This window comes from Scyliorhinus torazame, chromosome 21 (genome assembly GCF_047496885.1).
Source record: "Scyliorhinus torazame isolate Kashiwa2021f chromosome 21, sScyTor2.1, whole genome shotgun sequence".
Taxonomy (NCBI): Eukaryota; Metazoa; Chordata; class Chondrichthyes; order Carcharhiniformes; family Scyliorhinidae; genus Scyliorhinus; species Scyliorhinus torazame.
The window spans coordinates 89107054-89124076 of NC_092727.1; the positions used below are offsets into that span (position 1 = coordinate 89107054).

The 17023-nt window shown below is 52.0% G+C and overlaps 1 protein-coding gene across 1 annotated transcript in view; it reads right to left on the reverse strand.

The window, feature by feature from the left end:
- Positions 1-17023, reverse strand: part of fam171a2a (family with sequence similarity 171 member A2a) — a 427659-nt gene that overhangs the window by 227754 nt on the left and 182882 nt on the right. The window contains exon 2 of the mRNA XM_072487044.1: positions 9988-10215. Coding sequence (XP_072343145.1) covers positions 9988-10215 — 228 coding nt within the window. The remainder of the gene's footprint in view (positions 1-9987; positions 10216-17023) is intronic.

Sequence of the window (17023 nt, forward strand, 5' to 3'; positions counted from 1 at the left end):
TGCTGAAGTAAACAAAAGTCCCAGAAGGTAAAATTACATTTGGGCAGGAATGCAAGGCGGCTGGTATTGCAATTGCCACCCATCAAACGTGTGATCTACACTGCCCATCTTGTGTCTGTCCCGGCCCAGGTTACGTGCTGCCGAATCCTCTGTGCCTTTACTGGGGTCTCCTTTCTCTAAGCCATTGTTCCAGGTTTATAATATTCGGTATGTCCACACAATTAATATTTATAAGCACCTACTTTTCTTTATTAACAAACTAGATTTCACGTACATTAGATTTGCAGGTAAAAACTTTCTTGATTTCACTTGGAATTGCATCAATATCAAGTATAGTCAGATCAGATATAACATGGATTAAACATAGAGGAGTCTTGGGCAGGATTCTCTGTAGCCCGATGACGAAATCGTATTCGGCGACCGGGTGGAGAATGGATTTCCACACCGAAATCGGGGCTGCCACCGGTTTACCGCCCATCGGCCACGCTCCGTCACCTCTAAACTGGCGCCATCATGATGCTCCGCCCCCAATGGGCTGGGTTCCGGACGGTGCAGGCCACGTGTGGTCCCAACCGTCAGGAACCCGGCAGGCTGGCTGCAGACTGCGTCCAGCGCCGCCACACTCGGCCGGGATCCATGCCGCTGGCTGGGGAGGCTTCTGCTGGGGGAACTGGTGGAGGGTGGTCAGGCGTGGCCAAGGGATAGGCTGTGGGGTCGGGGTGGCGGGTTGGGTTCATGCACAGTCGGTGCCATGTTGTACAGCACGACCGCTGCAGGTTGACAGCCGTGCGCATGCGTGGCGGGGACCCGGCTATTCTCCGGCCATTTCCCTGCGGGCGGCGGGCGTTTCAGTCAATGCCGGTGCTAGCCCCTCACCGGTACCAGAATACACGGTGAGGGTTTGACGCCGACTTTGTGGTCGTGAAAGACCACATGTGCTCCGCTGGTGTCAGCACTTAGTCTCCCAAAGGAGAATCCAGCCCGTTATCTTTTAAACTCCATCATATTGCATTCACAGGCTAGGGTTGATTAATATTGAAGGGATAATTTTACTCTAGTCCACCCTAAGAATACACCTTTACCAGTGTTGTTCTGGTAAAGTCACTTTCATGTAATTTTACAAATGCTTTTAAACAGAGATGAACAATGATACATTTGTTAACATGCTGGTGTTTATGTCGGTAAACATTTGAAAAAAATCTAATGAAATACATCATTAAACATGAGCAAGCTGTCTGGGGCATTGGCGGGCTGTGGGGGTTAGATTCTCCGGGTCGGTCAGCTAGCGACGGGAATAGTGTTGGGGCGGTGAAACAGGCGTGAAGCCAAAAACAGGATTGACACAGTGTCTCCCATACCAGCCCCAACAAGGTTCCCGCCCAGACCCGATGGGAACATGCAGACACTTCATTAAACCTGATTCAAGGACAGCACGTGGCACAGTGGTTAGCACTGGGACTACGGTGCTGAGGACCCGGGTTCGAATCCCGGCCCTGGGTCACTGTCCATGTGGAGTTTGCACATTCTCCCCACAAGCCAACGATGTGCAGGCTAGGCGGATTGGCCACGCTAACAATTGCCCCTTAATTGGAAAAAATGAGTTGGGTACTCTAAATTTAAAAAATATTTTAAAAATTTAACCTGATTCAAATATCATTATCGGGCAGGAAACCTGATTCACCGGAATCCTGGACTAGGCTCCAGGTCAGGTCGGAGTCTTTCTGGGATGGGGGTTATTCGGCTGGTCTTCCCATTTGTAGCCTTTAAACTCTTTAAACAGTCTTTCAGTTTGTCAAAATCAAAGATCTGTGAGACAAAGGTAAAAGTCTTCCCATTAATGTGGAAAACTTTGAAGTGCTTTTATCACGGTCAATTTCATTGCCCTTAACCTTTTCAAGTCTTTGTGCATACCTAGAAGCCTAAAAGCTTCAAACTGCATTTTTCACATTCAGGTTCACCGAAAATTGTCGTTTACATGCCTCTTAATTGACAGGACCAGGCAATTTCAAAGGAAGGATTACCATTGTTTATTTATATAGATCTGCAGCTGCCCATTAACTCTGAAGTTCTGACTTCCGGTTGCGGCTATGCGGAGCTAAGTCGCACGTTCGGCAGCTCCCGCTAGAAACTAACTTTTGGGCTCTTTTTAGGGCCCCCAACGGTACTTTTTTGATGATTTCCAGTGTGGGAAGGGGACAGCAATATTCCCCCGGCACTGTATGGATTGGACAAGGAGTGGAGCGGTGAAAAAAGTGGAATTGGAGCAGAGAAAGGTGCGAGGGAGGAAGACCAAGCTGGCGGCGGGTGGAGAGCAGGCAGCGTGGGCGCAGTGGTCACAGGAGCAGCAGGAGTTTCTCCAGCACTGCTTCACGGAGCTGAAGGCAGAGCTGCTGGAGCCAATGAAGGCGTCAATTGACAAGCTGCTTGAGACTCAGATGGCCTAAGGGGCGGCGATCCAGGAGGTCCGGCAAAAGGTCTCGGAGAATGAGGACGTGATCTTGGGCCTGGCAGTGAAGGTGGAAGTGCACGAGGCGCTCCATAAGAAATGGCAGGAGAAGTTCAAGGACATGGAGAACTGGTCGAGAAGAAAGAATCTGCGAATTCTGGGTCTCCAGGAGGGGCTGGAAGGATCGGATGTCGGAACCTACGTGGTCACCATGTTGAACACGCTGATGGGCGCGGGGGCCTTCCAGGGGCCCCTGGAGCTGGAGGGTGCCCATCGAGTGCTGGCGAGGAGGCCCAAGCCCAACGAGCCGGCGGTGCTGGTGCGGTTCCACCGTTTCGTGGACAAAGAAAGTGTCTTAAGGTGGGCCAAGAAAGAGCGGAGCAGCAGGTGGGAGAACGCAGAGGTCCGGATTTATCAGGGCTGGAGCGCGGAGGTGGCTAAGAAGAGGGCCGGGTACAATCGGGCTAAGGCGGTGCTGCATCGGAGAGGGGTGAAGTTCGGCATGTTGCAGCCGGCGCGACTGTGGGTCACCTACAGGGACAGTCACCATTACTTTGAGACGCCGGAGGAGGCATGGACCTTTATTCATGCCGAAAAGCTGGACTCGGATTGAGGGCAATGTTTCTTCACTGTCTGTGGAGTGGGTGCGTAGAGAGGGACAGGTAAAAGCCCGTGGGCGTCGGTGACTGGAAATGGAGATGGGGCCCCGCGGAGGGGGGAAAGAGGAGGCTCGAGCCGGGGGAATTGGGATTGGGCCTGGAAAGGGAGCTGCAGCAGAGGAGGCGGGGTTGGGTGAGTGCTAAGCGCGGGCTTTTTCCCGCGCTAAGGGTGGAAAGGGGCGGGGCCAGGAATGGCCAAGAGAGAGCTGGAGTCTGTAGAGAAGGTCGGGGCGGGGGTCTGCCGCTGGGGGGAACGGGAAGTGTGGGCACATGGCTGGCCTAGAGAGGGTTACGGCTAATCGGCGGGGGCGGGCAGCCCCCTGATCCGGCTGGTAACCTGTAATGTAAGAGGCCTGAACGGGCCGATCAAACGGGCCCGTGTGTTCGCACACCTGAAGGGGCTGAAGGCAGATGTGGTCATGCTCCAGGAAACGCATCTGCGGGTGGCATATCAGGTAAGGCTAAGAAAGGGGTAGGTAGGGCAGGTGTTCCATTCAGGGTTGGATGCAAAACATCGGCGGGGGGGGGTGGCGATTTTGATGGGGAAGCGGGTGTCGTTTGAGGCGTTGAGCATCGTGGCAGACAATGGAGGTAGGTACGTGATGGTCAGTGGTAAGCTGCAGGGGGTGCGAGTGGTCGTGGTAAATGTATACGCCCCAAATTGGGTCGATGCAGGGTTCATGCGGTGCATGTTGGGCCGGATCCCGGACTTGGAGACAGGGGGCTTGATAATGCGGGGTGGGGGGACGACTTCAACACGGTGCTGGATCCGACATTGGATCGCTCTATGTCTAGGTCGGCAGGGTGCTGGCGGCGGCCAAGGTGCTGAGGGGGTTTATGGACCAGATGGGAGGAGTGGATCCGTGGAGGTTTGCGAGGCTGGGGGCCAGGGAATTCTCATTCTTCTCCCATGTTCATGAGGCCTACTCTCGGATTGACGTTTTCATAATGAGCAGGGTGGAGGACACGGAGTATTCGGCGATCGCCATCTCTGACCATGCCCCGCATTGGGTGGACCTCGAGCTGGGGGAGGTGAGGGACCAGCGCCTGCTGTGGCGCTTGGAGGTGCGTTTGTTGGCGGACGAGGAGGTGAGCGGGCGGGTCCGGGGGGTGTATATAAAGGTAACTGGAGGCCAATGATAATGGGGAGGTGCAGGTAGGGGTGGTCTGGGAGGCGCTGAAGGCAGTGATCAGGGATGAGTTGATCTCCATTAGGGCCCACAGAGAGGGGAAGGAGAGGAGAGAGAGGGAGAGGCTTGTGGGGGAGGTGGTAAGGGTGGATAGGAGGTATTCAGAGGCCCCCGAGGAGGGACTACTCAAGGAGCGACGAAGCCTCCAGGCCGAGTTCGACCTGTTGACCACCAGGAAGGCAGAGGTGCAGTGGAGAAGGCGCAAGGGGCGGTGTACAAGTACGGAGAGAAGGCTAGCCGGATGTACACCAGCTTCGGAAGCGGGAGGCGGCGAAGGAGATCAGGGGAGTTAGGGATGGAGGGGGTAGCACGGTGCGAAGTGCGGTGGGTATTAATGGAGTCTTCAGGGACTTTTATGAGGGACAGTATCGGTCTGATCTCCCATCGGAGAAGGGGGGGGGTGGTCGCTTACTGGACTAGCTGAGGTTCCCGAGGGTAGAGGAGGGGCAGGTGGCAGGGCTGGGGGCGCCGGTTGGGTTGGAGGAACTGGTCAAGGACTGGGGAGTATGCAGGCGGGGAAGGCACCGGGGCCAGATGGGTTCCCGATGGAATTCTATAGGAAGTACGTGGACCTGTTGGGCCCGCTGCTGGTAAGGACTTTCAACGAGGCAAGGGTCCTGCCCCCGGCAATGTCTAGGGATTTCTCTAATACTGAAGTGGGACAAGGACCCTGTACAGTGCGGATTGTATCGGCCGATTTCACTCCTTAATGTGGATGCGAAACTGCTAGCAAAGGTATTGGCCATGAGGATTGAGGACTGTGTTCCTGGGGTCATACACGAGGATCAGTACATAGGCTCCTGAATGTAATTATGATGCCGGCGGTGGAGGGAGAGGCAGAGATAGTGGCGGCTATGGACGCGGAGAAGGCCTTTGATAGGGTGGGGTGGGGGCACCTGTGGGAGGTGTTGAAGAGGTTTGGGTTCGGGGAGGGGTTCGTCAGCTGGGTGAGGTTGCTGTAATTGGGTGAGGTTGCCGGGTGGCGAGTGTGGCCACAAATAGGAGGAGGTCGGAATATTTCCGGCTATACCGAGGGACGAGGCAGGGGTGTCCTCTATCGCCCCTGCTCTTTACGCTGGCGATTGAGCCCCTGGCCACGGCTTTGGGGGAGTATACGAACTGGAGGGGGTTGGTGCGGGCGGGGGGAGGAGGAACACCGGGTATCGTTGTATGCGGACGATCTGCTATTGTATGTGGCGGACCAGGTGGGGGGAATGCCGGAGGTGATGCGGATCCTGAGGGAGTTTGGGGATTTCTCCGGGTAAAAGCTCAACATGGGGAAGAGCGAGCTGTTCGTGGTGCACCCGGGAGACCAGGAAAGGGGGATTGGTGAGCTTCCGCTAAAAAGGGCAGAAAGAAGTTTTTGATACCTGGGGGTTCAGGTGGCTAGGAGCTGGGGGGCCCTGCATAAGCTCAACTTAACGAGGCTGGTGGAGCAAATGGAGGAGGAGTTCAAAAGGTGGGATATTCCGCCGCTCTCCCTGGCGGGTAGGGTGCAGTCGGTTAAAATGACAGTGCTCCCGAGGTTTTTGTTTTTGTTTCAGTGCCTCCCCATCCTGATCCCTAAGGCCTTCTTTAGGGGGGCTAACAGGAGTATTATGGGGTTCGTTTGGGCGAAGAAGACCCCGAGGGTGAGAAGGGTGTTCTTGGAGCGGAGCAGGGACAGCGGGGGGGGGTAGCGTTGCCAAATTTATGTGAGTACTATTGGGCTGTGAACGTGGCGGTAAGTGGGTAATGGAGGAGGAGGGGGCGGTGTGGAAGAGGCTGGAAATGGCGTCCTGTGTGGGCACAGGCCACGGGGCGCTGGTGACGGCACCGCTGCCGCTTCCCCCGACGAGGTACACCACGCACCCGGTGGTAGCGGCGACCCTCAAAATCTGGAGGTAATGGAGACGCCACAGGGGGAGGTGTAGGCTTCGGTGTGGTCCCCGATACAGGAGAACCATCGGTTTGTCCCGGGGAAAATGGATGGGGGGTTCCTGAGTTGGCACAGGGCAGGTATTAGGAGGATGGGGGACCTGTTCATAGATGGGAAGTTGGCGAGCCTTGGGGAGCTGGAGGAGAAATTCGGGCTCCCCCCTGGAAATGCTTTCAGATATATGCAGGTAAGGGCATTCGTTAGGCGACAGGTGGTGGAGTTTCCGCTGCTGCCGGCGCGCAGGGTCCAGGACAGGGTGCTTTCGGGGGTGTGGGTTGGAGAGGGTAGGATCTCGGCAACTTATCAGGTGATGCAGGAGGAGGAGGAGGCCTCGGCGGAGGAGTTAAAAGGTAAGTGGGAGGAGGAGCTGGGGGAGGAGATCGACGAGGGTACGTGGGTGGATGATTTGGAAAGTGTAAACTCTTCCTCCTCTTGCGCGAGGCTCAGCCTGATACAATTTAAGGTGCTGCACAGGGCACACATGACTGGGGCAAGGCTAAGCCGGTTTTATGGGAGGACAGATGTGCGGGATGTTCGGGGAGCCCAGCAAACCACACCCACATGTTCTGGGCATGTTCAGCGTTGGAAGAGTTCTGGAGGGGCGTAGCGAGGATGGTGTCAAGAGTAGTGAATTCCAGGGTTAGGCCTAGCTGGGGGCTTGCAAGATTTGGGGTGTCGGACGAGCCGGGAGTGCAGGAGGCGTAAGAGGCCGGTACTCTGGCCTTTGCGTCCCTGGTAGTCCGCCGAAGGATTCTGCTTCAGTGGAAGGATGCGAGGCCCCCAAGCGTGGAATCTTGGATTAACGACATGGCAGGGTTTATTAAATTGGAGAAGGTGAAATTTGCCTTAAGGGGAACTGTGCAAGGGTTCTTCAGGCGGTGGCAGCCATTCCTAGAATTCCTGGCGGAGTGTTAGGTGATGGTCAGCAGCAACCGGGGGGGGGGGGGGGGGTTTAACGTTTATTTATGCACTTTTGTCCTTGTTGTTTTATTATTTGTGTAAAGGGGGTGGTTTCTATTTTTCTGTTGTGATAATCTGTGAAAAATGTTGAATAAAATTCTCCGGGCCGGAGAATCGCGGGGGGGGGGGGCGGGGGGAGACCCGCCAACCGGCGCGATTCCCGTCCCCGCCGAATCTCCGGTGCCGGAGAATTCGGCAACCGGCGGGGGCAGGATTCACGCCAGCCCCCGGCGATTCTCCGACCCGGCGGGGGCTCGGAGAACCTTGCCAGCTTTTCTCCTAACACCAGTAGGAACCTGAAAACGGGAGAATTGCAGCCATTGACTATTTGTTAGTCCTGTGATGTATTCTTTTATATATCAGATGGTGAAGCAGTTAATTGAGAGACAAATTAAAGGAGTTCACTCCACAAAGCCACATCTAAGGTCCACAGGTACATTCTGATTGACAGATAACAGAGCAAAATGACTGGTTGTTTTGACACAAGGGGCAAAATTCTCCAGTATCGGCACAATGTCCGCCGACCGGTGCCAAAATCGGCGCAAATTAGTCCGGCATTGCGCCGCCCCAAAGGTGCGGAATCCTCCGCATCTTGGGGGGCCGAGCCCCAACCTTGAGGGGCTAGGCCCGCGCCGGACTGATTTCCGCCCCGCCAGCTGTCGGAAAAGACCTTTGGTGCCCCGCCAGCTGGCGCGGAAATGACATCTCCGGGCGGCGCATGCGCGGGAGCATTAGCTGCTGCTCACGGCATCCCTGCGCATGCGCTGTGGAGGGAGTCTCTTCCGCCTCCGCCATGATGGAGACCGTGGCGAAGGCGGAAGGAAAAGAGTGCACCCACGGCACAGGCCTGCCCGCGGATCGGTGGTCCCCGATCGTGGGCCAGGCCACCGTGGGGGCACCCCCCCGGGGCCAGATCGCCCCGTGCCCCCCCCAGGACCCCAGAGCCCGCCCGTGCCGCCTTGTCCCGCCAGTAAGGGTAGGTGATTCAATCCACGCCGGCGGGACAGGCATTCTAGCAGCGGGACTTCGGTCCATCCGGGCCGGAGAATCGCGGGGGGGGGGGGGCAACCGGCGCAGTGCGATTCCCGCCCCCGCCGAATCTCAAGTGCCGGAGAATTCGGCAACCGGCGGGGGCGGGATTCACGCCAGCCCCCGGCGATTCTCCGACCTGGAGGGGGGGGTCAGAGAATCTCACCCAAGCAGTTTATAATGACACACTGTGACAAAAGATATTGAGGTTTGTGCTCAGATTTGTTTACAAATCATTTAAAAATACACTTTGAAAATCACATGAACACATTTCACAAAGGAAATGCTTTATTGTCTTTCTCTAAGCTATGATCACATATCTTGCCTGACCAGGATAATGTAACAATGCTCCTTTAACTCGACCTCAGAAGACCATTCCCTACTGAAATTTCCATTGCCAAAATTCATAACCCTGGTAGCCTTTCTGAGACAAATAAAGGCCCGTAACTTGCTCAGAGTGGCAACCTCCGGCGGATTGCCACACTTGGTGGACTTACCCACATTGAGATTGTAACGCCCCTGTCTCACCTAACCTTCCTCACTCAGGCTGGGTTAGACAAGAGCAGTGAAGTGAGCTGCATCAACGAGTAGCCAGGACACAGAGAGAAGACAGGCCCCTATGGCACTAGCTGCAATAAAGGAGATTGTCGTAAAAACCCATCTGGTTCACTAATATCCTTTAGGGAAGGAAATCTGCCATCCTTACCTGATCAGGCCTACAAATGGTTGACTCTAAAATGCCCTCAGGGGTGGGCAACAAGCTAGCCCAGCCAGCGACACCCACATCCATTGAACGAATTAAGAAAAAAAATGTTTTATAAGCCCTTAAGGAGGTGTTTGAAGGAACAATTTAAAGGAAGAAGGTAAGTTTCAATTATAGGTGGTTCAGACAATGGGGTGGGAAAAAGACTGGAAGGAGTTGGAGGGGAACATTGGGAAGGAGAGTGGGAGGGGAGACCGGGAAGGATTTGGAGGCCTAGGGGGTCAGTAAAGACTGGACTTGACAGGAGGAGCAGTCAAGTTGCACCAGCAGGAGGGGGAGGGTTCGCACTGAGAAGTGATGGGGGCAGGTCTGGGGGGGGTGCTCAGCCCAGGAAGGGGGGTCAGTCTGGGAAAGTGGGGTCTAGAGGGGGAGGAGGAGGCAGACAGATAATGGGAGGTGAATTGGACCAGCAAGGGTGGAGGTCAGATCGGAGGGTGGGAGGCTCCAGGCGGCTGGGGTCAGACCACGAATGTCGGACAGGGGTGGCAAAGTCAGACTGAATGGGGGTCAGACGAGAGGCGTGGGTTGGGTTGTGTTGGGTGTGGGAGTGGTGTTGGGGCGTCACTCGGGGGTTCTATGTGTGTGGAGGTGCCCCGTGCGTGGCTGAGTCAGGGTATTTAAATAGTTAATCTGGATTCGAAGGTTTTTTTCCTCTAACTTATTCAGCGAAACTATCAGGGTAAAATAGGCAGAACCATCCAAAGTTGGTGATTTAAATCACATGTCAGATGGTTCCCAGCCCAGCACAATTGTCAGAAGATGTTAGCGCTTCTGGACAATTGCCATGTCAACCTTTATGTGGGAACCTCCTGGAGGGATTCCTCAGCGCATCATTGGGGTATCCTCTAAATGGGACGCTGCAGAACCAACTGGGCCAATCATTTTATGAGTGGATTTCACCAACACAAATGAAGCTGAATAGATCAGGAGCTCAAAGTGTGTCCATACCTGATTCTGCATACATTAAAAACAAAACAATCTACAAATTTTACTATGATTAATGTAGATATTGTCTCACTTACGTGGTGTTTTGTTGGCTTTCCATGGAGCGGAATTTGTCACAAAGCCAGGTTTTGCAGCAGCGACAATCAGCCATGTTCCCAGGCGGTACTGTAATGTAATCAACGCCACTCCATCCTTATCAGTGGTTCCTGTGGCCAACCAGGACTGGTTTGTGTGAACTCTGACCGCAGCCTCGGCCAGAGGTGAGAGGTCACCGTTATCAAAGACTTGCACTTTTATAGACACCTCTGAAAGAAGGAAGAAAGAAAGACTTGTGAATATTCTCCTGCATTCCGAGTATAGTTTACATTCAACGTAAGTGAACATCTATAGAGTATTTCCAGTTAGAGGTCCACTGTGAAGTATCTGAGAGCTCTGTTAACCTCTGCAGCCATAATGCATGATACTGCTGCACTAATTATGGACAAGGAGAGTACAGGTATAATGAAGCTCATGTAACAACTGAAATTAACACAGGACATCCGATCTTTAAACGACGCTCCAGTTGTCTCAGCCAATCAAGGGACACATTATGGTACAGATGAATAATTGTTATGCACTATCAGCTCCACAATGTTACTCTGCAATAATGCATAACATTGCAAATGGAAGTGCAGCACAGTGCAGAATGGTCTACTGAAACAGGAAACTCAAGCAGCAGACAATAATTAATCTTGGCTTTCAGTACGTTTCACAGCTATTACATATCAACAGACCCCATCTACATTGCAGACACTCCCAAACCATATTTGCCCGCGTGGTATAAAGGGTTAGTATTAAATATGTAACTACACAGGCTGGGATTTTCTGCCAGAAGTCAATGGACCTTTGGCTGCCTCACTATATTTCACCTGGGGAGGTGGTGGCATAATGGCATTGTCACTGGACTAGGAATCCAGGCTAATGCTCTGGGTCGTGGGTGCCAATCCCACCATGGCAGATGGTGAAATTTGAATTCAATAAAAATATGGAATTAAAAGTCTAATGATGATCAATTAAACTATTGTCGATTGCCATAAAAACCCATCTGGTTCACGAATGTCCTTCAGGGCAGGAAATCTGCCGCCCTTATCTGGTCTGGCCGACATGCGACCCTAGACCCACATAGTAATGTGATTGATTCTTAACTGCCCCCCGCTGAAGTGGCCCAGCAAGCGACTCAATTTGGGATGGGAACAAATGCTGGCCCAGCCAGCGACGCCCACATCCCAAGAACGAATTTTAAAAAAATCTCCGCCCGTGACAGGTCTCGCTACAGTCTACATTATCAGTTATGTAAGATCACATGACAAAAGAGCGTGAAGGGAGATACTTCTAAGTGGAGCTTCATGCGAGACTATATCATACAGTTTGTGTTATAAGACCACAAGGCACAGGAGCAGAATTAGGCCATTCGGCCCATCGTGTCTGCTCCACCATTCAATCATGGCTGATCTATTTCTCATCCCCATTCTCCTGCCTTCTCCACATAACCCCTGATATCTCTCTTAATCAAGAAACTTTCTATCTCTGTCTTAAAGATGCCCAGTGATGGCCTCCACAGCCTTCTGCGATAAAGAGTTCCACAGATTCACCACCCTCTGGCGAAGGAAATTCCTCCTCTTCTCAGTTTTAAAGGATGGTTCCTTCAGTCTGAGCCTGTGCCTTTGAGTTCCAGTCTCTCCTATCGGTGGAAACATATTCTCCATGTCCATCTATCTAGGTCTCTCAGTAACCTGTAAGTTTCAATAAGATACCCCCTCATCCTTCTAAACTCCAATGAGTACAGATCCAGAGTACTCAACCGCTCCTCATGTGACAAGCTCTTCATTCCAGAGATCATTCTTGTGAACCTCCTCTGGACCATTTCCTTCCTTAAATATGGGACTCAAAACTGCTCACAATACTCCAAATGGGGTCTGACCAGACCCTTATAGGGTCTACAGTCTCAGAAGTACATCTCTGCTCTTGTATTCTAGCCCTCTCGACATGAATGCTAACATTGCATTTGCCTTCCTAAGTGCCGACTGAACCTGCACTTTAACCTTAAGAGAATCTTGAACCCCTCCAAGACATACAATAATGATAACAGAGCCTGCATTGTCGTACTATATTCCTTAAATACCATCTACCCCTATCTTATGGGGCTCTTTTTAGTTCACTCAACGTGAAGCAAGTGCACAGCACCATGCACAAGTCATCTGCGTGCCCCATGAAGATTGCCGGACTTTGGCGCAGGGCTGCCCTGCTGCTCTTTGCTTCAGTGGCACCAAACCAATTATACATGCAAGCAATTCCTTTGGGGACGGAGCAAGTTAATGGTTAGCTACAGAGTTTTACTGAGAACAGTCTGGGTTCTAGGGCCCTCAGACCTCCTTGGGGTGTACGTTGCAAGGATCCTGCACCGCAGGCAATCACTATGGTGGAAAACACACATTTTACTACCTTGTCCTGTGATTTAGGAATGGCAGAGTCAGGTTTTTGTCAGCCTTCATCCTCCCCCTGTGTCCTCATGCTCGTGTTTCTAGACTTGGCGGGCAGCCCGGTTTACTGTCCAACTTTCTATTCTTCTTCTGTATACGCCCAATTAACAGCTGCCCTGGCCTCCCATCAGCGGCTCCTCTTTGCAAACTCCTGTCAGGGGTCCTGATTCTGCCACATATTGAGTGGCCCGAAATTAAATTGCACTTTAATAGGGAAAAGTTCCAAGAAACTGTAAAATGGAGGATGTTCCAGAAAGCATTCAAATGGCTTCCAAAAATTTGCAGTAATGCTCATTTATCCCCTCGATAGCACGCAAAGGGTAAATGCCAAGCTATTTTTTTTCCACTGCAATTGAATACTTCTCGATTCAAATGGTGCAGAAGCTGGTTATTCGGTCCATCATCCACATGCCTGCTCGCTGAAGGAGCCATAAATCTCCCCCACCCCCCCCCCCCGCCCACTCTTTCCCAAATGACAGCCCTGCTGTATTATGTAATACCGATATTTAAGAAATAAATGTTAGTTTCCACAACTTTTCCATCGATCATATTTTGTAGCTTTACTGATTGCTGGGTGTGTGTGAAAGCTGTCATTCACCGCTTAGTAAAATCAATATCAAATGAAAATTAATGAATGATCAAAGATCTGAGTGGCTTTACATCCAGCGACTGGTTTTGTCTTTCCAGGACATGACAGGTGCTCTTCCCTCTGTCTCAGCCAGTAGGTATAATCCCCAGGTGAGTTTCAAAGCAGTGTTTATTTTTTCACCGCCTCTGTATGGACTGTTTTCAAGCTTCCAGGCAGCGGTCTCTATTCTGGGGGTGGGTGGGTTCCTGACAGAGGATTCTCTTCTGGAGGATCTGTGGGGGGTCTATTTATTTAGGGGGTCTCTGTGAAAGATCGCTGTATTTAAAGGGGTTGCTGTGGGGGAATTATCTTTATTTAGTTGGTCTCTGTGAGGGTCTCTTTATTTAGAGAGAGGAGATTATCATAGAATTTACAGTGCAGAAGGAGGCCATTCGGCCCATCGAGTCTGCACTGGCTCTTGGAAAGAGCACCCTACCCAAGGTCAACACTGCCACCCTATCCCCATAACCCAGTAACGCCACCCAACGCTAAGGGCAATTTTGGACACTAAGGGCAATTTATCATGGCCAATCCACCTAACCTGCACATCTTTGGACTGTGGGAGGAAACCGGAGTACCCGGAGGAAACCCACGCACACACGGGGAGGACGTGCAGACTCTGCACAGACAGTGACCCAATCGAACCTGGGACCCTGGAGCTGTGAAGCAATTGTGCTATCCACAAGGCTACCGTGCTGCCCGAGATGGTGAGAGGGGGGTGCGGATCACCCCCCACCCCCCTAGGGGGACCCGGAAAATCCCCCAGGGAATCCCTCACCAGCCTCGCCATGCAAATGGATGGGAATTGCTTCCTCATTCAAATCAGTTGCTATTCAGCTCTGATGGGAGAACATAGGGCGCGATTCAACTGAAAGGGAACAAAGTGGATGGGAAGATCCCAGAATGGAACCCTGGCTCAAGAGACAGTGGACAGGATTCTCCGTTTGGGAGACTATAGCCACGATCCAAAGGCCACACTGTGCCTGAAAAGCTGCTGGCCATAGTGCAGGGTGGCCAATAGCAGCCGGGAGACCCCGTTTCTGGGATCTACCCAGCTTAAATCATGCGAGACGTTGCGATGTTAATCTCGCCCATTGTGGGCGCCAGTCGGCGGATATCGCGCCGCCTCCGCATCTTTGGGGGCCGAGCCCCAACATTGAGGGGCTAGGCCGACGCCGGAGGAATTTCCGCCCCGCCAGCTGGCAGAAACGGCCTTTGTTGCCCCGCCAGCTGGCGCGGAAATGACATCCCCGGGCGGCGCATGTGCAGGGGCGTCAGCGGCCGCTGACAGTTTCCCACGCATGCGCAGTGGAGGGAGTCTCTTCCGCTTCCGCCATGGTGGAGACCGTGGCGGAGGCGGAAGGGAAAGAGTGCCCCCACGGCACAGGCCCGCCCGCGGATCGGTGGGCCCCGATCGCGGGCCAGGCCACCGTGGGGGCACCCCCCGAGGCCAGCTCGCCCCGCGCCCCCCCCCAGGACCCCGGAGCCCGCCCACGCCGCGTTGTCCCGCCGTTCAAAAGGTGGTTTAATCCACGCCGGCGGGACAGGCAATTTATCGGCGGGACTTCGGCCCATCCGGGCCCGAGAATCGAGCGGGGAGGCCCGCCAACCGGTATGGCCCGATTCCCGCCCCCGCCGAATATCAGGTACCGGAGACTTCGGCAACCGGCAGGGGCAGGATTCACGGCAGCCCCCGGCGATTCTCCAACCCGGCGGGGGGGTTCGGAGAATGACGCCCCAGGTTCCATTCTGGGATCTTCCCATCCAGTTATAACATCAACTGGGTTCAGAACAATACCAGATCCAAAATAGCCCGCTTCATGGTTGGGGTTACAACATATTGTTGTAGGAAACTATCCAGAGCACACTCTATATTCTTCATAACAATAATAATGCTGTATTCTATCACACTCTTGACTTGTACCTTGTAAATTGTTAATATGAGCCTTTGTGTGCTGTCAAAAGGATGGAAATAAAAATGTGCACTGTTGGATATAGTGGTTTTATATAATTGAGATGTTCCTCTGTATGGCTGCTCAAGTATGCTGGATTTCAACATACTGCTGTTTAAAACCTCATTAACCAAAAATAGCATGCAATTCGGGAAACAATTGTGAGATAATGCCTCCCTTGTGGGGTAACCAACAAGATTCAGAGTTATATATTTGAATGAGGAATAGCAGATATATTAAACATAATATATATAGTTGTAAAGACTGCTTATTACATAGATGAATTAAAACCTAATCATACATTAGATCATAGATCTCAGATCATAGAATTTACAGTGCAGAAGGAGACTATTCAGCCCATCGAGTCTGCACCGGCTCTTGGAAAGAGCACCCTACCCAAGGTCAACACCTCCACCCCATCCCCATAACCCAGTAACCCCACCCAACACTAAGGGCAATTTTGGACACTAAGGGCAATTTATCATGGCCAATCCACCTAACCTGCATATCTTTGGACTGTGGGAGGAAACCGGAGCACCCGGAGGAAACCCACGCACACACGGGGAGGATGTGCAGACTCCGCACAGACAGTGACCCAAGCTGGAATCGAACCTGGGATCCTGGAGCTGTGAAGCAATTGTGCTATCCACAATGCTACCGTGCTGCCCACAAATTAAACCAGAAATTAGATGCAATGTTATTTTTCAGTTATTGTCAAATCTGACACAGATTAACACAAGACATAAACTTGGCCTAAAATTCCACAGGCCTGGCGCCCAGCAGTGTGAGTAGGTGTAAGAAAGTGGAAGCTCTTCTTTGGTGATCCTATTGTTACTGTGCACTGTTATTTGTACTGGCTGCAGCTCCTTACCGAACGAATTGAGGAAATCCGCTATCTTTTTGATGCTGGTGGGATAGTTTCCACGTATTCTCTGTTGGCCGATCCCTGGTATATTCCTCTCTGCACCAAGTAGGCCTGCCCCAATCAGGTCTGAAGCACAACAATCTCCCCCAAACAACTGCACAGCTGTAATCACTTGCCACCCAAAGTGTCAAATAAACCAAACAAGCAGATTAGTCACATATCACCCAGAAGGTGTGAGTTAGCCACGGTTTATTGACCAGGAGGGCAATAGATTGAGACAACAGATGAAATTAAGGTTTCTTTTGGTAATTTTTGGCAGACTCCTTAAAGCATTCTCACATATCCCCAATTGATAAATTTGGTTTTGAAGGATAAATATTTGCCAGTGTTAATATTATGTTGATTGTACGGCTACAGTTAAGGATAAACAGGTGGCACTCATTAATTAAGTGCCTTCAATATATTTAAAGAGTGACTGCTCAGAGTGCACAAACAGGGGTCGACTATTAACCGGTTTAATACAAAATAGTAAAGCGGCTGACTGCTGTTCATAAACCAAAATAATCCTTCCCAGAGCTTTTCACTAAGATATGGAAGAGGCTCATCAACCTCTTCTGGGAGGAAAGCTGCACTCGGTCACTGCTAAGGTACTGAGTTGTCCACTCAAAGAGGGCGGCCAGATCCTGCTGTGCCTTTGCGGTGGCACGGTAGCACAGTGGTTAGCGCTGATGCTTCACAGCGCCAGGGTCCAAGGTTCGATTCCCGGCTTGGGTCACTGTCTGTGTGGAGTCTGCATGTTCTCCCCGTGGGTTTCCTCCGGGTGCACCGGTTTCCTCCCACGAGTCCCGAAAGATGTGCTTATTAGGTATTTTGGACATTCCAAATTCTCCCTCCATGTACCCGAAAAGGTACCGAAATGTGGTGACTAGGGGTTTTTCACAGTAACTTCATTGCAGTGTTAATGTAAGCCTACTTGTGACAGTAAAGATTATTATCATCATTACTTTCCACCTGCAGAGCCGGCAGAGATAACCTTATCTTGGGTGCCCTCCCCGATGGTGTGCAGTGGCTACATATTCTTTTTGTTGCACAAACTCTAAACAATTACATTAACTATTGATTCTCAAAATGTATTAAGATGGCACCAAA